A 23306-nucleotide genomic window follows, 5' to 3' on the forward strand; every position below is an offset into this window, starting at 1 on the left:
TAGGAGACATCACTCATTTCCTGAAAATTATGTGTTCAATTAGAATTATCAATATCAAACACTTAAATATATAAATATATCCTTACGACGTTTGGCTGTGGGCTCAGTGGCGTCTCACTCGCAGTGACGTAGAGCTCCTGAAAATAATGTGTTTGATTAGACAAAACTTGAAGTTTTTTTAAATATATTATATACTAATATATCCTTACGTTTGGCGGCTGCGGAGTTCCGGCGCGGCGGTCTGATTGAGGTCCTGAAAAATTTGTTTAATTAGATTTATAAATTTCAAAAACTCAATAGGTTTTTTTTAATATACTAATATATTCTTACGTTTGGCAGCAGCAGCACGTCTGCCGTCGTCTCTGCGGCTTGACTACGGCTGGCCTCCTGAAAATAATTTGTTTAATTAGATTTATAAATTTCAAAAACTTGATAGTTATTTTAAATATACTAATATATCTTTACGTTCGACGGCCTCCGGATTGCCGTCTGCCTACGGTCCTGAAAAATTTGTTTAATTAGATTTATCAATTTCGAAAACTTGAACGCCTTTTTTTAAATATACTAAATATATATCCTTACCTTCTTCGGCCGCGGCGAGGCTGTCTTCAGTAAACCGTCCTGAAAATAATTTGTTTAATTAGATTTTTTGATTTTGAAAACTTAAATGTCTTTTTAAATATACTCATATATCCTTACGCTTGACGACGGCCGCCGCCTACCACCATCGTGGTCCCTACTACCTCCCTTCCGCCTACCACCATCATGACCCCTGCCACCGCAACCGACCCTTTTTGACGGGCCACCTCTGGACTTGGCTACAATATAAATTACAATTATATACATAATATTAAGACTGTTATTAAGGAATATGTAAAGTAAACACTCACCGCAATCCCAATGTATATTGTTATACCATATAAATTGTCGAACCCTGACTTCGTTTTAGTGTGCACCATATGCATTTCGTTAGACGAATTGAATATTTTATAATAGCACAAACATAATAATGCAGACCAATTAATTGTTAATTTTATTTAAATAGTGTTTGTTATACTATTATACATGCCCGAGTGTCGTGGCGCAGTGGGGAACGCGTTAGGCTTTGTATGCATACATGTTAGGTTCGATACTGGCTGGTGGGAATTTTGTTGTGGTAATTACAACGCCACACACGACACGTTGCTTGTTCGATTATATGTTAAGTATAGTCGGATATAAGACACTAGTGTGTGGCCTGTGTTATCATGGCTAATGTTCTCCCCACTGGTCCCTGGAGTCTACAAATAACGTTTCCCCATTGTGTTGTGATACGATGAAGGCTATAATATATCTTAGTAACACCCTGTTGTACATATGTCACCAAAAAAACGCGATATCTCAGGCGGTAACCCAACGGTGGCCATATTATTATAATTTTTAAATTATTATTAAAATCACCATAGGTGATGGCGGGCCTGCATTTCGCTGATATTATTACGCATATATTATAACGCACTAGTCGGGTGCGCCAAATTATTATTTACCTCATAATTATTATATTCCTATAACTACCATGTGTCAAAACAATTATTATTTTCAAAATGTATTTCAAAATTATTTAACCATTGTAGTGTAACGTGGTCGGGGGAACGACCAGTTAAATATAAGATATCCAGGGAGAATCGTAGGATCCTATAGGATCTTAACTTACTAACTTACTAACTTACTAATACATTGTGTGTGTTGACCATAGGCCTTACAATTATGTGTGTGTTTTAATATTAATGTATCGGTCAGCAGTTAATCGCACATACGGTAGAGTTTGTATTATATACATAGGTGTCATGTAACATATTTATATTTATAATTGTTACAGTAGTATTCTGTGCGGGAGCCACATCTTATCATTATTATTGTCATGTTTATTGTTTAATACAAATTATGATTATTCTTATTACCCTAAATTCAGTTTTTTATCATTCATTTATTAAATGGCGTTTCATTACCCCATATGGTGTTAAAACCTACGAGTTCCGCCACAACAATCTTAGGCTTGTCGCGCGGCGCGGCTCGTAGGTCACAACTTGAGTGTTCCCCTCAAGTTGTGGGTGGTTTGCTTAGCTCTAAAAAAGCTTTGTACTCTCACACATGGAGGCTCCGGGAAGATACAAATTTATTTATTAAAGCATTTTATATTATTCTCCAAAATTCCTTAAATATTATTATACCCAAAATCTCTATTTTTTTTTATTTTTATTATTATTCACAATGTGAGCTTCGATATTATTCTCTTGCAAGAGATCACTTATTATTATATTAACTTAACAAAAGCCACATTAAATTATCTTCTTGGTATTTAAAGAAAAAAAAATACATTGTCAAAAACAAATTTTTTACTTTGAGGAGAAAATTGTATTATACTACCAAGGTAATTGTCATAGTATTATTAATATTTTTATGTCCACCCATGAACACATTTATATCCAGTAATCATTTACAGAAATTTTTCCTGTCGGTATTTGTTGGTTGGTGCGTCGGCTTCGTTCCGCGGTGGCAGTTTGTTCTGGCAGCTACGGTGTGGAGACAGCTGAACCCTGCAATTATCATCATCTCCCTATGGTATGCATAATACATATGTTTCCCTTTAAGCCCTCCCTGGTAGGTTACCATAGGCCCCAAGTTCAATCCGTTGCATAACATTGACAGGTTAGATTGTTATAGGTGCGCTGCGATAAAAATGTGTTTTTTTTTTCTAGGACCACATGGTCAATAAATTATATTATTATGCCTCGTATGGTATGTTAAAATTCTTCATTTTATGCTGTATGTGGTAATTTGAATTTTTATTATTATTACGCCCTGAGAGGTAATTTTAATTTTTATGCTCTACAAGACTCATTTATTGTTAGTGTGTTAAGTGTTAAATTATAGTATTATCATTACACCGTTTAGGGTAACTTATTTATTATTATGCCTTTTTAGGTAAATCTGAGGATTATTATATTATTATGTTAAGTAGTAACTTAGGTCTTCGGACACGAAGACTCCCGGGTTTGATGCCTTGCGGCTACAACCGCGGACCTCACATTAGCGCTGTGCGCTAGTCGAGAGCCGCGGAGGTTCACGGTCGGCGTACGGTGGCGTTGCCACCAACCACCGCCCGCGCGTCGTCTATGGACCACGAGCACCGGGCGCACACCCGTTCCCGCCGAAGTCGGGAGAGAGTGCGCCCGTACCGTTGGCTGGGGCGTGCACGTGCCCTTCGCCACCCTGGTCGGGTCGCAAGCTATCTTCATTGCTTCCCGTTTTTGGTCACGGGCAACCTCCGGTGCATATAGCCCCACCGGTAGGCTGGGTGAGCGCTAAGGAGTATCTCACTCGGCAACCTTCCCCTAGACCAAGCATACGGTCTTTTAACCATAGGGTTAGCTCCCGCTAACAGCCACTCCGAAACCAAACCGCCGTCGACCGCGCCGCGACCGAGGCCGGGCGCGACCGCCGTGTAAGGGCACGTCGTCAATCAACTCGACGCCGCGGGGCCCCCCCCACATCCCGAAGTACCATTCTCGCTCCCGTTAGGAAAGCACATCAGTGGTGAGATGTTCGGGCCGATCTTCGTCGACCGAGAGTCTCAGCTGTGGTCCTACCGAGATTAGGATCGTGTATCTCGGGCTCACGGTGGGCCCTTACCAGCGGCGATCGCCCTGGCGTGGTGGCCGCGACCCCCAAGTTCAAGGCTCGGTAGCCTCTGCCACGCCTCCCAGAGGCATCACGACTCGCTCTTCTCGGGGTCGCAGTCAAAACCCCCAACACCCTAGTCCCCGAAGGTTTCGATGTGTCCGCGTCCCGGACGCCGGCCCCGACTGGCCATTTTTCCCTTTTAGTCGCCTCTTACGACAAGCAGGGAATACTGATGCTGAATTCTGGACGGCCCCAGCAACAGGGCCGAACTCCTCGCCCTGGGCGCATGAGCACGCCCCTGGTCAGGACGCGCTCGAGCGTGCCCCGCCGCTTGTGCCACTTACACCGTGCGTGCTCATCCGGGGCACCCCGAGACTTTGCACGTACACCGCCTGGTGTGGCTGCGTCCTGACCTTAGCCCATGTCTGGACACTATCTATCGGTTCTATTTGTTAACGATTTCTTGGCGAACTTCCTAAGCGCCTCGTACGTCCTTCTTGTTTTGAGGAAGGCACCGTTCCTGGGTGGCCAGCCCTCATGTTCCTCAGCCATCACTTTCTTGAGCTCCTGTCTTTGTATCTCCGTTCTCGGGCAGCGGTAAATGACGTGCTGAACTGTCTCCGATCCGTTCCCGCACCCGCAGTTGGGCGAGGTTACTAACTTGAAACCAAACCGTTTAGATCTGAAGTCGCCATGCCCTGTCAGCAACTGGGTCGTGTAGTGGTCCAAGGGCATCGGCAGAATATACCGTTCTCGCACGCAGGGTATCATACGCTTGGTCCATTCCCCTTTATCGGTCGCTTCGTACCTTTCCTGCCATGCGGTGAAGATATTCTCCACGCGTTCGGTGAGCTGCTCCTGGGTGATCTCACCTCCAGCCAGGCGTCTTTGGAGCGCACTTTTCTCTATCTCCAAGTCAAGGGGTAACACCCCTGCCACGACTGAGAGGCAGTTCGTCGAGGCCGTTCTATATGCCGCGGTCATTGCGAGTAGAGGTGGTCTCTGCATACTGCCTAGTTTTTTAATTGACTTTATCATTTTTGCGCCGCCTGACCATATCTCGGCCGCATAAGTTATCCTCGGCAGGAACACCCCTTTGTATATCGTCCTTGAGGTCATTTGGTTTACGCCCCAGTTCGCCGAGGTTAGGGTCTTTAACCTACTGTAGAGGCTCTTCGATTTTTCGGCCAAGGTCTCAATGTGACACCAGTAACCTTCTCTTGGGTCCAGCACTACTCCAAGATAGCGTACGGTTCCTCCGGCTACTATCCTCGGAGCCATTTCATCCGTGCCAAAGCCTACCGTGTATCCTGGCTTCACTCCTCCCTTAATTGACATCACCTGTGTCATTAGAGGGGAGAAGGATAAGTTGTAGGTGTCAGCCCATTTCTTAATCTTGTCAAGGTACTTTTCAGTTCTTGATACCACTGTTTCATGCCTAGCCGCTCCTACCAGGAGGGCGATGTCGTCCGCATAGGCAATGACTTTGATATTGTGTTCAGCTGGTAACGATAAAAGCTCAGACATAGCGACTTTCCAGAGGGTTGGACCTAGCTGAGAGCCCTGAGGGCACCCTCTCTTCAGCTTTTTCTCATGTTTCCTAGGTCTTCGGACAGTTATTCATTTTATATTATGTTGTGCCATGAGGTCCCATGTCAGTATTAGAATTATTATAAATTAACGGTACATTCCTTATGATTTTTGTTTTTTCTTTGCCTTGGTAGGTAGAATGCTATATTATTGTTAGTTATTCGAATGAGTAATGCCTAATTAATTAAAAGATTATTATTATTAAAAAAGGTTTAAAAGGTAAAAACAGTTTTGTTAATGCGTTGAACACTATCAATATCTCTGAGGATTCTCCGTATATCATTGTGCAGTCACACAGTGAGGTTGTGTTTCTCTTGATAGTGTTAATTTCGTTACGGTTTTCTCTAATTTATATTAAATTTTAATTCATGGCTATGACATCTAATAATGTTCAAAATTGTTCATCGTGTTCAGTTTTGTTTGCCGAACTTGATACACCTGTTAAATGCGATGGATGCATTTCAGTATTTCATACTAAATGCACCGGCCTATCACCGAGCGAATTAAAATGTCTTTCTTTAAAAACTCGTAATTTAAAATACTTTTGTGAATCCTGTAATAATGGATTACGCGACATTCCAGAATTAAAAATGCTAATAAACCGATTGCTTAGTGAAGTTAACGAACTTAAAAATCAAAAAAATAATGGTAATAATGTTTCACATTATTCAGAAGAATTCATCATTAATGAGATCGGCGATCGTAACATGAGAGCCTCTAATCTAATATTATACAATGTTCCAGAGTCCAACTCGGATAACACCGCCGACAGAATTGCTCACGACTCTAATGTTGTAAGTAATCTTATTGATTCAATTATTATTGGTGATAAAAATATTAAACCGGTAAAATTATTACGTTTGGGTATTCGTCTTCATGATAAAACTCGTCCAATTAAAGCGATATTTAGTTCATCAATTGATGTCTTTGAAATACTCAAATCTAAGAAAAAATTATTATCACTTAATCCACCTTCCAATATTGGTATCAGCTCAGACCGTAAGTTGTATCAAAGAAACTACATGAAAAAACTTCGTGAAGAGCTGGAGTCCCGTAGATCAAGTAATGGTGGTAACGAATTAATTATCAGATACGTAAGAGGTACTCCAACAATAGTTTCCAGAAATGACCGTCCTAATACTCGTGAAAAAAATTTTTTTTAATAAATATGTTTTATCAAAATGTACGCGGTCTACTAACCAAAATCCCATATTTAAGAAATGTTTTACTTAATGTTAATTATGATATTATTTGTTTAAATGAAACTTGGTTAAATAGTAATGTTTTTGATGCTGAACTAGATTTTAATAACTATAATTTATACAGAAATGATCGTATTTTAAGTCTTGGAAAAAGTAGAGGCGGTGGTGTATTAATTGCCGTAAATAAAAATATCATCTGTGAATTATTAACTGTACCTTCTGTTGTTGGAATCGAGCAAATATTTTTAAATCTTACAGTTAACAATATAAAAATTATTATAGGTTGCGTTTATATACCTCCAGGTGCATCCTCTGATATCTATCTATTTAAATCATTGTGATATAGTTGAGTCTATTTTTTTTAGATTTCCTGAACACTATTTTGTAATAGTTGGTGATTTTAATTTAAGTAGTTTCGACTGGTCTGTTGATCCAAACAGTCAAAATCATAGGTCTGGTGTCATCATATTTAATAGTTATATAAATTTCTTGAATCTTGAACAATGTAATATTATTAAAAATTGTGACAGTCGAACACTCAATTGTATAATGCTTAGTAAAAATGCAGAACTTATTTCTAATTGTTCTTCGGTTGACTCTCTGGTACATACAATTGATAAATATCATCCTCCTTTAGACGTGGTTATTAAATTTAAAAATTCCTCTATGAGTGACCATTATGAGTCGCCATATATTTTAAATTTTAAAAAATGCAATTTTAATGAGATCTCTCATTTTCTTTCCAGTATTGATTTCAATCTAAATCTTAACAAAAATCTGTCTCTCGACGCCTTAGTCGATTCTTTTTACGAAATCATTTATCACACATTTAGTTTGTTTGTTCCAAAAACTAAAATTTATAATAGTTATTCCCCTTGCATGGGCAAATGCTGAGCTCAGAAATCTGATAATTAAAAAGAAGTGTGCCCATAAAAAATATAAACTTAGTTCTTCTTTTGCCAATTATATTGAATTTTCTGAGCTTCGAAAAAAATGTAAGAAATTGAATCAAATTTCCCACAATCAATACATTTCAGATTTGGAAAATAGTTTGCAAATAAACATTAAACCTTTTTGGAATTATGTAAATTCTCTGAAGAAAACGAAAAATGATGTCCCGGACTGTATGAATTATAATAATGTGACATCAACTAATATATCTGAAACTGTCAAGTTATTTGCAGATTATTTTTCCAGTGTTTATGTAAGCAGCTCTTTGAATTCTAATGAGATTGTAACGTTATCTACTCTTTCTTCTAACGATAATCATATTAATTTAGGCTCTTGGTTCATTGATACGGGTGAGATTTATGAATATTTAACTTCTTTAGATCCGCATACTGAGACAGGACCCGATGGTATTCCAGCAGCATTTTTAAAAAATTGTAGTTCTGTACTTGTTAAACCACTGCATTTTATTTTCAACAAATCACTGAGTCTGGACTATTTTCCGGATTCTTGGAAAAAATCGTTTGTGACCCCAATTCATAAGGCAAGGGATAGACATAATATAGCTAATTACAGACCTATTTCCAAATTATCCATTATTCCCAAAATATTTGAAGCTATAATAACTAAAAAACTTTCCATAATTGTCTCTCCTCTTATTTGTAAAAACCAACATGGTTTCAGACCTAATATGTCAATCTCCACTAACATCCTACTTTATCAATCCAAAATACTTAAAGCCTTAAATAATCGAGCTCAGTTAGATTCAATCTATACTGACTTTCAGAAAGCTTTCGATAAGGTTAATCATCACCTACTTCTTAAAAAATATCTACATTCGGTATTCATGGACATTTTTTAAATTGTTTATGGTCCTACTTAAACTGTCGAACTCAGGCGGTTAAAGTATCACATAGTATCTCTCCTTACTTCCCAGTTAGTTCTGGGGTACCACAAGGTTCCCATTTAGGACCTCTTTTATTCATAATGTTCATTAATGATTTACCCTCTATTTTTGATAACACGGTCGATACACTGCTATTTGCTGATGATGCAAAAATCTTCTCTACAATTTATTCTTCTTCAGATGCTTTAAATTTGCAAGCTAACTTGGATAAATTTGTAATATGGACTCACCAAAATAGTTTATCTCTAAATATAAACAAATGTAATGTTATTACCTTTTCACGCATCGATAATCCTATTAGCTTTGATTACAAAATTGATAATTGTTCCGTTACAAGAGCGACTTCTATTAGAGATTTAGGGATTATTATTGATTGCAATTTGTCTTTCACCACTCACATTAATACTATTACCAAGAAATCTTTTAAGATGCTTGGCTTTATCATCTGAAACACAGTTAATTTTAAAAATATAAATGCCTTGAAAATATTATTTTTTACGCTAGTTAGATCTCATGTTGAGTTTGGATCAATAGTCTGGTCACCTAGTTACGTCACTTTTATTTATACAATTGAAAATGTACAACTTAAATTCTTGAAGTTATTGTGTTACAAATTAAATATTCCACTTATTTCAAAGAACTCATACAATATGCGAATGAGTGAGTTGAGCTTTATATCTTGTGAAGTAAGAAGAAAGGTTGCTCATATTATGTTTATATATGATTTATTAAATGGTCACATTTCTTCCCCAGATTTGCTCTCAATGATAGCATTTAATACAGCGAATCACTGTTTAAGAAAATCAAACTTATTTCATGTTCCATTTTATAATAATAATTACAGCTCCACTTCTTACTTTCCAAGAGCATTGAAACTAGCAAATCTTGTTGTTGATCATGTTGATTTCTTCTTCATGTCACGTAATGTTTTCAAAAGAAATGTATATTTAGTCTTAAACGATGTTGTAAATTAAGTAATATTCTATCATTATACTATTAGGTATTGATTTAGAGTTGTCTCCTATTGTATTATTATTATTGTTTCATTATTTAAACTTGTCTAATTATTATTATTTTATATTGTCGGCTCATTATTATTATTATTGTTTTAAATCGAGTCGTTTATTATTAATTGTAAAATACTTAAATGTTAAATTATGTTGTATTCTTGATACTTATTATTATTTTATATTGTCGGCTCATTATTATTATTATTGTTTTAAATCGAGTCGTTTATTATTAATTGTAAAATACTTAAATGTTAAACCTGTACTGTATTGTTTACACAAAAGGGTCTTTACCCGTTTATTATACAAATAAAATAAAATAAAATATGCACGAACACCTTTCAAATAGCGTATATGAATCTCTCCCGTTCGCGACAGAAAATAATATAGCTCTCAATGATATTCCACTCACTACTCATCAACAAAATTTAATGACTTCTTTAATACAAAAATATCAACCTATATTTCAAGATAGACCCGACCTTCATCACTTTTTCTCTTATAAATTTAATGTAAAACCCCACGAACCATACAAAATAAAACCATATCCAGTCCCGTTTTCTCGTCGTCCTGCTGTGCAGAAAGAAATAGATATGAAATGATTCAGTGGGGGGTGATCGAGCGATCAGATTCACCGTATAACAACCCGTTAGTTACTGTTATTAAAACCGACGGCTCTATACGATTATGTCTTGATGCACGTAAGCTGAATACTATTATATTACCCACACGAGATGCGTCCCCTCCCATAGACGATATACTGGCAAAGTTCAATGATAAATGTTTTTTCTCCTCGCTAGATTTTTCCTCTGGTTATTGGCGAATCCCGTTAGACCCCGAGGTACGACAATATACTAGCTTTTTATATGATGGGCGTTCATATCAATTTTGTGAAGCCGCACTGAACAATTATTCTCAACAATGTCCATTCCCAAATGATATTCATACCTCTGTTGATGACATTTTATTATCATCTTCATCTTTCGAAAATCATATTATTACCTTGGAGTGGATTTTCCACAAAATATCATTAGCAGGTTTAACTCTCAAACTTAAAAAATGTTATTTCAATAAACAGCAAATTAAATTCTTAGGTAATTTCATATCTCCTCAAGGTATGGGAATGGACCCTGACAAGGTCAAAGCTCTCCAAAACTTTCCAGAACCCCGCAACGGCCGCAACAAAAAAGACCTTCAGTCATTCTTCGGGTTCTGTAATTTTTATCGTAAATTCTCTCAAAATCATTCTGCACTTGTACACCCTCTTTCTCATTTAATACAAAAAGATACCCCCTGGACTTTCACAGCACAAAATAAGTTTGACTTCCAAAAAATTAAAACTGCCTTTTCTCTTCAGATCTCACTTACTCATCCCAACTTCAATATACCCTTTTGTATACAGACCGACGCGTCCTACATCGGACTTGGTGCTGAATTATTCCAAATTGATAAAAATGGTCAAAGAAACACCCTCTCATTCGCCAGTAGGTCACTGTGTGGTGCCGAAAGAAACTACACCGTGACTGAACTCGAACTTCTTGGTATCTTATTCGCTTGCCAGAAGTTTAAAATATATATTCTTGGGTATCCTATCAACTTATATACAGATCATAAGGCCCTGACATTTTTATTCTCATGCAAACTAAATAAATTAAATTATTTAGGTTGAACAAAAATCCAGATTTTACGTAGCAATTAATTGAAATAAACCGTGTTTAGTATTTATAATAATTTTGAGAATTATTATTTAATATTTTAATTATTGAAAGGCAGTTAAGTCCTTATTGTTGAATATATTCCACAATATATTACGAAAAATTTATTAAGAATTTATTTTGAAAGAATATTTTATTAAGGCCGGGTTAGGTTGGGACATTTGTTGTCCATATTTGGGGAATTTATTAAGGCCGTATAGTAAGTCCTTACATTTTGTGAATTTATTTGAGAGTTTTATTTAAAGGCCGACAAGTAAGTCCTTATATTGTTGAATTTATTTAAGACATTGTAGTCTTCGTTGAAATTATTTTATAGGCCGTGTAGTAAGTCCTTATGTTTTTGTGAGTTATTAAGACAATTGAAGTCGATTTTATTGAATATATTATAAGGCCGTGTAGTAAGTCCTTCCGTGTATGTGAATTTTATGACAATTATTGAAGTCGTGTTTTGTTGAATTTTATAAGGCCGTGTAGTCCTTCCGTTTTATTGAATTTATTTAAAAGGCCGTAAGTAAGTCCTTCCTTGTATTTTGAATTTTTACGACAGTTGAAGTCGAGTTTTATTGAAATTTGAGTTATTATTACGACAATATAAGTCGTGTTATTGAATTTTATAGGCCAAGTTGTAAGTCCTGATATTTGTGAATTTATTTGAAGACATTGAGTTTATATTTTGAGATTAATTTTATATAAGGCCGGAATAAGTCCTTAAGTGTTGAATTAATTATAAAATTGAATTAATTTAATTAATACAGTTAGTAGGAGTCACTATTTAAGTATAGATGTCCTATAATTTAATCTATTTAATAAGGATTCGAAATTTATTTAAGTAAATTATTATGACTATTACTTAATGAGTCAAAAAGAAATTAATGTTAGCCTAACTGAAAGCGATACTGAAACCCAGCAAACAAATATACTAGTATTAAACGTATGTTATACGTATATGGTATACCAATATTACGTATAATACACGAGTATATTGTGTTGAATATAAGTGTAATTTAGGTATAATTTTGGGTCAAAAGGTAGCTATTTAACGAATATTATTTGTGTTTTATACGTAATAAACTACATTTATTCGGCGTATAAAATACGTTTAATTTAGTATAAATATTCAACAAATTTCGTTTAAATCAGGTGTATACATGGTAGAATAACCGAATATTATTCGTGTATAATTAATATAGGATACGAATATTTTTCGCGTATAACTAGTGTAGACTACGAATATATTTCGCGTATAACTAGTGTAGGGTACGAATATATTACGTGTATAACTATGAAAGGGTTCCCAGAGTTTTTTTGTGGGGGGAGCTAAATAATAAAATTATTTTTAAATGAAGTTTATAAATCATGTTGATATTCACGGGGGGGGGGATAGATTCACCCTATGCCTTTTTTTTTTTTATTGCTAAATAACAGGTAGATATTGACGTATTATTATACTCCTTTTTTTTCAGATTAACAGAAAATAATTTGTATATCCCTTCTCCTTATAGAAATTCTTGAGAACGTCAGTTATTAATATACTTTGTGTAAGAATACTCTTATTTTTTGTCGTAGAATATAAATGTCTGAACTCTGAGTTATACAATAGCATGGGTTATTACAAAGGTTCTACAATAGCACATTTTCTACATTATTACATAAATTTAAACTCTCCATTTTTATTTAATTTAAAAATCTTAAAGCTTACATATTTGTGAGACTCTTTAATATGATAATATTCAATTCCCTACTTTCTGTAAAATTTTCAAGAAGAGAAAAAAATATTATAAATATTTATGCATTTGTAATATTATCTGTTTATAAAAGGATGACCGATCAATAATAAAACATTGTATAGCTGATATTAAAATGAGTATATGTATAATATAATTAATTATTTATAATAATAGGTACTGTTCCTTCTTTGGATTTTAAACAGATAATTAAAATATGGCACCTCCAATGAAATAATAAAAAAAAAATTTAAATAAAACAACTATGAATATTAATGAATATTTTTTTCTATTTCCTTTTTGGAGCTTGCTTCAACCAGTCTGAAATATGACTTTTAAATACAATCATCTGCTCATTTGGGAATAGATCTTTTACGCAATCTGAAAAATAATAATTACAACTATATAGTATATATTATAAAAAAAAAGTACCTTAAGTATTTGAAGGCGAACAAAATATATTTTTTAAACAAATTATACATTTTCATCTAAATTATTTATTACATAATATGGTATAATAAGTATAATAATGTACATTCATGCAGTGTTTATTTCAGGAGAGTGATACATTGATCTATAAAACAATATCTAAAACGACATTTTTACTTCCCTTCATTATTTACTCCTATAGCTTCTCCCCCCCCCCTGCAGGGGTAGAAGGTCTGAAATAAACATTACAATTATGCATAATTGAAGTTTTAGCTATACAATATTTATTTAAAAAGTTAACCGATTTACATTTAAAAAAATTAACTATAAGTTGCATGCATAAAATGTTTCTATTAATATATTTTTTAAATTTACTTTTTTTTTGTTTAAAATTATATAGGTATTATGTTTAAATTACTAAATATAAGTGTAATAGGTAAAATATTTTTATTTATTATACCTGTAATAAGTGTGCACAGCTCTAAGCGACCAAAAGCCAGTTTTTCTCCTCTTCTACCTTCCATGTTTATCATTTCTGCAACACGGTTGTCCAAAACTGTTTTCATGATCTGATAGGTCGTGCGTTTAGCATCAAAAGACTTACAATTTCTGCGTAAAGTGTGTGCCTGAAAATATAATAAATAAACAATTTTTTAAAAAAATAACTTATTATCCAGGTAACCTAAATTCTATAGGTGCAATGCTATACAGTTCAGTTCTCACACCATTATCATAATTAAATTATAATTCTGATTTTTTGATTTTTTAAATATACTTGAAGTACAAATTGTCAAATACTTCAAATATTTTACCATTTCTGGTCCCATATAAAATGTGAACCCCACTTTCCTTTTTAATAATTCAGCAGATCATTTAGGTAAATGTAATGTAGATAAATCTAAATGAAAATTTAAACAACAAGTTTTGGAGTTAATTAACTTTGTGTACTAAGGCTAAAATGACTACGGTAATGGGTTAGGAAGATATAAGCCATAAGGAGGCTATAATGAATTGATAAAGTTAGTAGGTAATTATTATTAATTCAACAATAGTAATAGTTTGTAAAAAATAGTATGAGTCTAGATTCAATATTACATTTAGTTTAGATTGTTGTAAAAAATTTTTTAAGGATTATTGTCCTTAGTATAAATATTTTAATAACTCAGAAATTATTTATTACATTTTTGACTTAGATGCATCAACATTTTGAAAAAAAGGTGTTTTCATTTGAAAAATATATGTTTATGCTGTCACAACACTATCTTAACTAGTATAAAAAATATGAAGAATTTTAATAAAATCAGTATTAAAGGAAAAAATTGAAGGGAGAATGTTTAAAAAATAACCCTGTTCATAATTAAACTTACTAAGACTCGTCTTTGCTCAGAATTTGCTTCAAGAGCATTTAACTCATCAATTGTCATCACGGGAATCTTTAAATTAGAGCGATTAATAACATTTTCTGGTATATTTAAAATGTTTTGTGGACGTGAGTCGTCATTAATATTTGTCAACAGATCTTGGTTTTTAATTAAATCAACCTTCATAATCCCTATATCTTTTTGAATAGCAGATATTTGATTTAAAACTATACAAAAAAAAAAATATAATTAATAATACATTTTACATGGTTAAATGATATATATTAATAATTATATATATAATAAATTAACAAAACAAATATTTTATGATTTATTGAACTAATTAAGACTTTAACTTACCATTCATCATAACATGACCAATATTTTGTACAACATTCATTAGTTCAGGTATTGTACAAGCTTGTGAATTTTGATTTCCATTGTCTTCGACTACATTTTCCAATTCACATGACTGTTGTAATGGACTTGAACTGTTAAAGTTAAAGTTACCTAAAAATAAATGAATCCATATTATATATTAATTATACATAAAACCAAAACATCATATTAATATTAAAAAATAAATAACTTGATGGAGCCGGAACATTATCTATAAGCATTAAAAACATAGATTGACTTTGATTGTCACTTTCATAAGAATAATTTATTAGATAATCTGAAAAATGCATAATATTATTAATATTTAAATACAAATATATTTCAATAATGTCATACTATTAATTGAGCTGTTAGTTAAATATTGATTACAATTTTAATTTATCAGCGAATAATGAAGAAAAACCTACATATTTTAGAAATGCAATTTTTTTTAATTTTTTTTTTTTTTTTAATTGTTATAAAGTTATAAATTACTTTTAGGTTTGTTTTTTTTCTTATGAACTACAGCTGTAATATTTTCTTTATTTTCATCAAACTGCTTCTTCTTCTTATGTTTTCTTTTGTGTTTAACATCTTCTGTCTCTGTTGAACTGGTTATACAAAAAATAGACAGTTTCATTTTTGCTTCTTTGTAATCATCTAAATGATATAAATAATAATTTTATAATAATAAATAAGATCATTTATCAATATTTATATATTCATATTATTTTGAATTAAAACAATTATATTTATGAAATATCAACTTGCCAAAAAATTTTCGTGGAATACAGATATGTGTTGACCATACATTTGTAGGATTTTTTTTTAACTGAGAGTACTTCAATTCATTTTTACTTCCTGGCCACTGACATTTAAATTGTTGTGTAACATCATCAGTCAAAACCCAATTACATAAAACAACTTCCGCTGATTGGTCTTCCAAAAACTCAACAATAACAAATGTATATTTTCCCAAGTTTTCTGTGGTAGCCATATAATGGGCTCTTAAATAAGAATCTAAAAATTAAAATAATATTTAGTTTGATTTAGTTTTTGAACAATAATCACACTTATACTATAGGTAAACTAAGTAATTTAATATACATATTTAAAAAAATTGGTAAGTTTTAATTTTACCTGTAATATCGAGAACCGTGCAACATGATTTTACCCAATCTTTTTTAACATCTGCATATTTTTCTGCTTGCTTAACAGATTCGTGTAATGGAAAATATAATTCATAATCTTTATTTTTGACTATGGGTGAATAATTTTCTCGAACTAACCAAATACATGGTATAGCCATAACATTACCATTGCCCAAGGCCGCAATGGCATACAACTTATTTAAATTATTCATTCTAAAAGGAAAAAATATATTAATTAACTGTGTAAATATAATTATTAAAATATTACATAGTTAACTGGATACATGAAGCATAGCACAGACAAAAAAAGATGTCTCTGAAATGTCTTAAGATGTAGGGAAATAGCACGCTTTATACTTCACATCACTTAAATGATACAGTTTTAAATCTGAGGATATATTTTTGCATTCCATGGAACCAACTGATATTGAAGAACATGGTTGGTCATATAAAGGTACTAAATCATCAAATTTTGCACAAACTAAGAATATTTCACCATTTATGCTTAGAATATTTTTTACAATGCATACTATGTTTCTAGAAATTATAATACAATCATCCTTTTTTGTGCTTCTACGTTTCTTATTTGAAATTCTTAAGGTATAATTTTCAGTTATGATAGTAGAGTACTGCACAACAGACTCATTAAATAGACTATTGGGTAAAGGTCCTTCACAATGATATCCATCCATAAAAGGGTAGTTAATATAGTGTTGAGGATTTGAAGTACAATTATTATGCTCTTCATTTATGCGATTGTACAATTGTACTAAAGGTGCACGCCCAGGTCGAACAATTCTTTTTAAATGCTGCAAATAGTTTTCATAAGGAAATGATGAAAATGAATCCAAAACACCATATTTTTTAGCATCGTCTGGTAGATGTATAATTGAATGAATATTATAGGAAGCATTTATTCGCCCATAAATAATACAAAATGTTTTTAAAAAATGTTTTGTTAAAGCTTTCGCAAAATCATTTTGTGAAAATACTGTCTTAGGACATTCTAAGATACGCATGGCTATATGTAAAGTCATAAAATTATTGTAAACAGGAATGGTTACAATATTTTTAAAGATAAAAGGGCCAGTATACATTAAAATATGTCGTAGTTCTGTAGCTTTAAATGTATTATAATTATTTATATCAGTTGGATAGCGTGCAAAATCTGTACTCAACCATTTTGAAATATTTTTCATTCTTTTATTTACAGATATAATTTGATCATAAGATAAACGAGTTGAACCACAAGAACCACCACGGGTCCCTCTGATAAAGAATCTTAATATTTTTTTTCATTATACCTAGGCAACATAAGTGCATGTAATCCAAAGGAATACAAGATACAAGTCCCAAACCAGGAATACTGAGTAATGGTGAAATACTTATATGGTGTTCTTCATTCAAACGATGAACAAATGATTCATCTGTACGTAATTCAGCTGTATCATTTGGAAAACATATATTACCTGTAGTCTTATTACGGTATGAAAAGGATAAATAATCGCCTTCTTCTACACATTTTTCACATCCGAAATAGCCGGTATGACCTTTGACTTGCTTAATAAACGCTCGAGCTGGTGCATCAGCAATAATTCCTTTCACCCTAATTGTTATGGAACAGTTTTCTATGATGACACCGTTTTCGATTAAGTCTTTTAATTCAGTTATAAATTGTGAAAGATATTCATGAACATCATGTGGTTTTTTTGATCCAAAATAAGCCCCAATAATAAACGGTATGACTGTGCGCTTGGTTAAAACACCACACAAAATTGGCCAGAATGAACTTCCTCGTTTGTCAATAGGTAAACCATCAATGTTAAACCATAGTTCAAAAATAGATAGCTGTCGTAATTCGTTATTAACTTTATATAAATGAATTAACCCTTTAACCAAACTAAAATGAATATACTCTCCATTAGCTATAGAACTAATTTTAACTTGACCCGACACAGGAGTTGATAATAATGTTCTTGAATTAAATGGTAGATCTTTAAGGCATTCTATGTTATCCACAGATTTAAGAAGTTTTAATAAATCTGTTGTTTTATTTCTCGAAAGTCCCGATGTAACTATGAATAATGCAAGCTGAGATTGAAATGTTATAGGAGTATTAGTACTTTGAATTGTATTGATATTAAATTCTACAGAAGATTCGTTCTGCTCACATGCAGGTAAGTTCCCAGATGGAATACCAGTAGAATTGTCTTTATTAGAAAATGAATTGTCACAAACAGTAGCAACATTAACATTTGGTGAAATAATATCACAAATATCAGTTCTTGGTGATACTTGTGTTGTATTTGTTATATTACTAAATTAAGGTATTGTACAAATACTTTTCTGCTTTTCCCTGAGTTTTTTTGATTTTTTGGATAAACAGCAACTAGGCTTAAAAGCATACTTTGGCATTTTTCGTTAAACTATGAACATTTTTTTTTTTAAATTTAGAAAAAATTATACTTATATTGTAATTTTAGAAAATTAGAGTAGTATAGGTTCAATAACTCCCACTGTGGGTGGGGGTTAGAATTCACCCATGGTAGTCCATGCCCGTCGTAAGAGGCGACCAAAATGGACATATGGAAGGCAACGGAAAACCACCATATTAATATCCCAAGTAACAGCAATCAACATGACAGCTTCTCAAGTAAAATATTCCGGAGGTAAAATAGTCCCCCATTCGGATCTCCGGGTGGGGACTACGAGAGGAGAAAGAAATGTTAAAGAATATAAGGAATACAAATTCATAGCAACTTGGAACGTAAGAACGTTATTACAGTGTGGAAAGTTGGAAAACCTGAAAATGGAAATGAACAAGATGAAAATTGATATCCTTGGAATATCAGAAATAAGATGGCCGAACCCAGGAGACTTCTGGAGCGGAGACTACAGAATAATACATACGGGAACAGCAGAGAAGAGACCAGGTATAGGAGGAGTAGGGCTGATAGTGAATAAAACCCTAGGCGAAAAAGTTAAAGGCTACATACAATACAATGAGAGAATCATACTAGTCAGATTTCAGACGAAACCAAAGGATACAATAGTAGCTCAGGTGTATATGCCAACAACAAATAGTAGCGAGGAAGAGTTAGAAGAAGTATATGAAAATTTAGACAAATTAATAGAAAGTGTCAAGGGGGAGGAAAATCTGATAGTAATGGGTGACTGGAATGCCATTGTTGGGGAAGAAAAAGTAAGAAATATAACAGGTGACTATGGTTTAGGAAACCGGAACGATAGAGGGGATCGATTACTAGAATTCTGTGCAAAACACAAATTAATAATCACAAACACTTGTTTTAACCATCATAAGAGAAGGAGATACACCTGGAAAATGCCTGGAGACATTAATAGGTACCAAATTGATTACATCATGGTAAAAAATAGATTTAGGAATCAAGTAAAAGAAAGCAGAAGTTACCCAGGTGCGGACATAAATAACGACCACAATCTTGTTATGATGAAGTGTAATCTCAAATTCAAAAAAATAACGTGTAAGAAGAAATTGGTACAATGGCAAGTTAAAAACCTAAAAGATGAAAAATCAAGGAAACAATACAGTGAATGCACAAATGAGGTGACTATAGAAGATCCCCTGGAACCACAAAACATCGAAGAAAGATGGCAGAACTTGAAACAGACAATCACAAAAATAGCAGTAAAAACTCTAGGGCATAAAAACATTGCAGCAAGAAAAGACTGGATTACAGCCGAAATTGTGAACTTGATAGAAGAAAGAAGAAAGTATAAAAATTTGAACAGTACCGAAGGACAGGAAAGATATAGAGCATTGAGGAATCTAGTTATTAGGAAATTGAAAGAAGCAAAAGAAAAAAAACCTGGAAGAAAATTGTAGTGATATTGAAATACTTATGAAAACAGGAAGAAGAGAAGAAGCATATAAAATGGTGAAAAAGTTCTTTGGGCAGTATAAGCCCAGAGCCGGTGGAATAGAAGATAATAACGGGAAAATGCTGTGGGAACAAGAAGATATTGTCAAAAGATGGAAAGAATACTTAGAAATACTGTATGAGGGAGAAACATTTAAGGAAATCGAATCAAAAGAAGAGGAAGAATATGAAAAGGACCCAGTCATGAGAGAGGAATTTGATAAAGCATTGAAGAATCTGAAGAACAAAAAGGCAGCGGGAATTGATGGAATACAAGCGGAGCTTTGGAAGGAGGCAGGAGAGAAAGTTAAAAACAGGCTGTTCCAAATTACCAGAGATATATATGTGACTGGCGAAATGCCAGAGGACTACATAAAAAGCATAATTATCCCCATCCCAAAGAAAGCAGCAGCAAAGAAATGTGAGGAATTCCGCACCATTAGCCTCCTATCACATGCATCAAAGATACTAACAAAGATTATATTCCAACGTATTGAATCCAAGATAGAACAATCATTGACGGATGACCAATTTGGTTTCAGAAAAAATAGAGGAACAAGAGAAGCAATACTGGCACTGAGAATTATTATTCAGAAAAGGATTAGAAAGAATAAGCAAACATTTATAGCTTTTGTAGACATCGAAAAAGCATTTGATAATGTGAACTGGAAGTTAATGTTTGATATGATGACAAGAGTGGGGATAAAACAGGCAGACAGGAAACTGCTGTACAAACTATACAAAGATGAGTTGGCGGTTATAAAAATCCAAGATAACGTAGAAGAAGCGAAAATAAACAAAGGCGTGAGGCAAGGATGCACTCTATCACCAATTATATTCAATGCATACATTCAAGAAGCAATAGAAAAGATAAAAGAGGATACCAACCTAGGGATAATAGTGAATGGTCATAAAATAAGTATGCTGCGCTTCGCCGATGATATAGCGTTAATTGCTGAGACAGAAGAAGATTTACAACAACTAATCAAAACTATGGATGAAATTTTTATCAAGGATTTGCGTATGAAAATAAATGTACAAAAAACAAAAGTACTCGTATGTGGAAGGGAGAATGTGACCAGAACACAGATAAAGCTACGAGGAAACCAGACAGTAAAACAAGTAGATGAATTTGCATACCTAGGAAGCATCATCAGTAATGATGGAAGAAATAGTAGTGAAATAATAAAACGCATCTGTCAAGCGAAAATAGCATTTAACAGCAAGAAAACTCTTCTTGCATCAAGAAACGTTAGCCTAAAAATAAGGAAAAATCTATTGAAGACATATGTATGGAGTATAGCCCTATATGGGTGTGAAACCTGGACAATAACAATGGGAAATCGAAGAAGGCTAGAATCGTTTGAAATGTGGTGCTACAGAAGAATGTTGAGAATAAGTTGGATGGACAGAATAACAAATGAAGAGGTGCTAGAGAGGATATCAGAAGAAAAATTAATATGGAAAAGTATAGTTAGAAGAAGAAACGAATGGATAGGCCATATAATGCGACACGAAGGACTACTAAAATTGATCATAGAAGGATGCATAGACGGTAAAAACCATAGGGGGAGACCAAGATTAGAGTATATTCAACAAATAATTAAGGACCAAGGATGCAACTCATACGTAGAAATGAAAAGGAAAGCGGATAATAGAGAAGAATGGAAGATGGCTGGCAACCAATCTACGGATTGAAACTATAGAGAGAGAGAGAGGTTCAATCATAATTATTAAGTCTTGTAAAATTTACTATATTAACAATAGAAAATTAATTACTATCAATGTAAAATAAATAAAATAAAATATATTAGGCTGAAAAATCATCGTAAACAATGATTTATCATATTGAATTCAAATTTAACACATCCATCACAGCGACCTACTCAAGAGCAAAATTCTCTCATCTTTGATATTTATGTATAAAATAAAAAGGTATTAGTAAGAATTTTTTTCTGTTTAGGCAAATAGATTAGAAATTACACATACAGAGCAAAATAAAACCATAATAATACACAAAGAAAATTTAAAATAGAAGAGGATAGGTACCATATTAGGTTCAATTTCTTCATTACCTATAGGTTAGGTATACCTAACGCATACTTATTATTTAGCACATATGTACGTACATACGCAAATTATATTATAATATAAATTATAATTTAATTTGATTGAAATTAAAATATTGTTAAGATTCCCAACTATTAAATTTTCCGACATAATTCCCTAACAACAATTCAATTACGGTACCTAGCGGGTTTTTAAAAAAAATGTTTAATAGGTATAATTTTTTAACATAAGTATACCTACATACAATGTTGTATAATAATATATAAATTAGAAATACAATATTATGTAGGTATTTTATAAAGTTAATAAAACATTTTGAAATATTTTAACCATTTATTTACTTAAACAAAGACAATTTTATTAATTAAAAGCAGAATAATTTGTAAGAACTGCACACCCAGTGCCCCATTAACATTATACGTACATCTATTACATTATATAAACTTACTATAGTAATATAGTAACCTATAGAAACCTATAGAAACTGTCTGTCACAAACAAAATATACTAATATATACTATATATTATATACCAATAGGTAGATATAATTCTTACTAAATAATACTAATTACTAAATAGTAAATAAATACTAATTTTATATGTTATAGATAATAAAAAAATAAAAAGTCAACCCTAATTTAAATGATGAAAGTAATCTGTGCATTGTGCCACATCAAATATTATTATATGTATCTACGATTTATATAAATAATAATATATATTATTAAAAATAATATTATGGCTTAATTAATTATTAATATATTAATAAGCACTTCGCAGTTCGCAATGTGCATGCACGTAATACTATGTAAAACTACAAAGCACTAACTATAATATTATTATTATAGTTTATAAAGTTTTTACCTGATTTAAGAAGTCGATATTTTCGTTTTTGAATTTTGTGTAGTAAACTAGTAAAACTAAATTGAATAATTGTCGTGGATCGACAACATTCGCAAATGATATGTCAGTTAGGTCTATCCCGGTACACAGTAATAACGTGTTCAGTGTTGGTCGGCGTCAGGCTGTGCGAGTGCAACGGCGATTACGGGTTGTCGATTATGACCGGCGGGGATGAGGTAACGCCCGATCCGAAGATAAACAACAAACTGCTATCGCACGTTTATAAATATATAATATATTTATAAGTTATTATAATTGAATTACCCAGTATCAATAAACCGACAGTGCATGTTTTGGTAAAATATTTAGTAAACATGGTACGTATAATCTAGGTTTTTAATTCGTATAATAATTATAAC

The 23306-nt window shown here is 32.8% G+C and overlaps 3 protein-coding genes across 3 annotated transcripts; 1 reads left to right on the plus strand and 2 right to left on the minus strand.

Annotated features, from left to right (window-relative positions):
- Positions 1–12992: 12992 nt before the first annotated feature.
- On the minus strand, positions 12993–14678 carry LOC132934187 (uncharacterized). The gene is made up of 3 exons (XM_061000467.1): positions 14553–14678; positions 13646–13811; positions 12993–13137 (listed from the first exon to the last, which is right to left on the minus strand). The coding sequence occupies exons 1-3, from the start codon at positions 14607–14609 to the stop codon at positions 13046–13048; spliced, it is 315 nt and encodes a 104-aa protein (XP_060856450.1). The 5' UTR covers positions 14610–14678; the 3' UTR covers positions 12993–13045.
- Positions 14679–14889: 211 nt separating this feature from the next.
- LOC132932703 (uncharacterized) lies at positions 14890–23047 on the minus strand. The gene is made up of 5 exons (XM_060999070.1): positions 22909–23047; positions 16065–16288; positions 15696–15944; positions 15136–15222; positions 14890–15056 (listed from the first exon to the last, which is right to left on the minus strand). The coding sequence occupies exons 2-5, from the start codon at positions 16285–16287 to the stop codon at positions 14890–14892; spliced, it is 726 nt and encodes a 241-aa protein (XP_060855053.1). The 5' UTR covers position 16288; positions 22909–23047.
- LOC132932704 (craniofacial development protein 2-like) lies at positions 18618–19940 on the plus strand. The gene has a single exon (XM_060999071.1). It carries the CDS (start codon positions 18618–18620, stop codon positions 19938–19940), a length of 1323 nt encoding a protein of 440 aa, XP_060855054.1.
- Positions 23048–23306: the final 259 nt, after the last annotated feature.

The sequence above is a fragment of the Metopolophium dirhodum genome, chromosome 1 (assembly GCF_019925205.1).
Source record: "Metopolophium dirhodum isolate CAU chromosome 1, ASM1992520v1, whole genome shotgun sequence".
NCBI lineage: Eukaryota > Metazoa > Arthropoda > Insecta > Hemiptera > Aphididae > Metopolophium > Metopolophium dirhodum.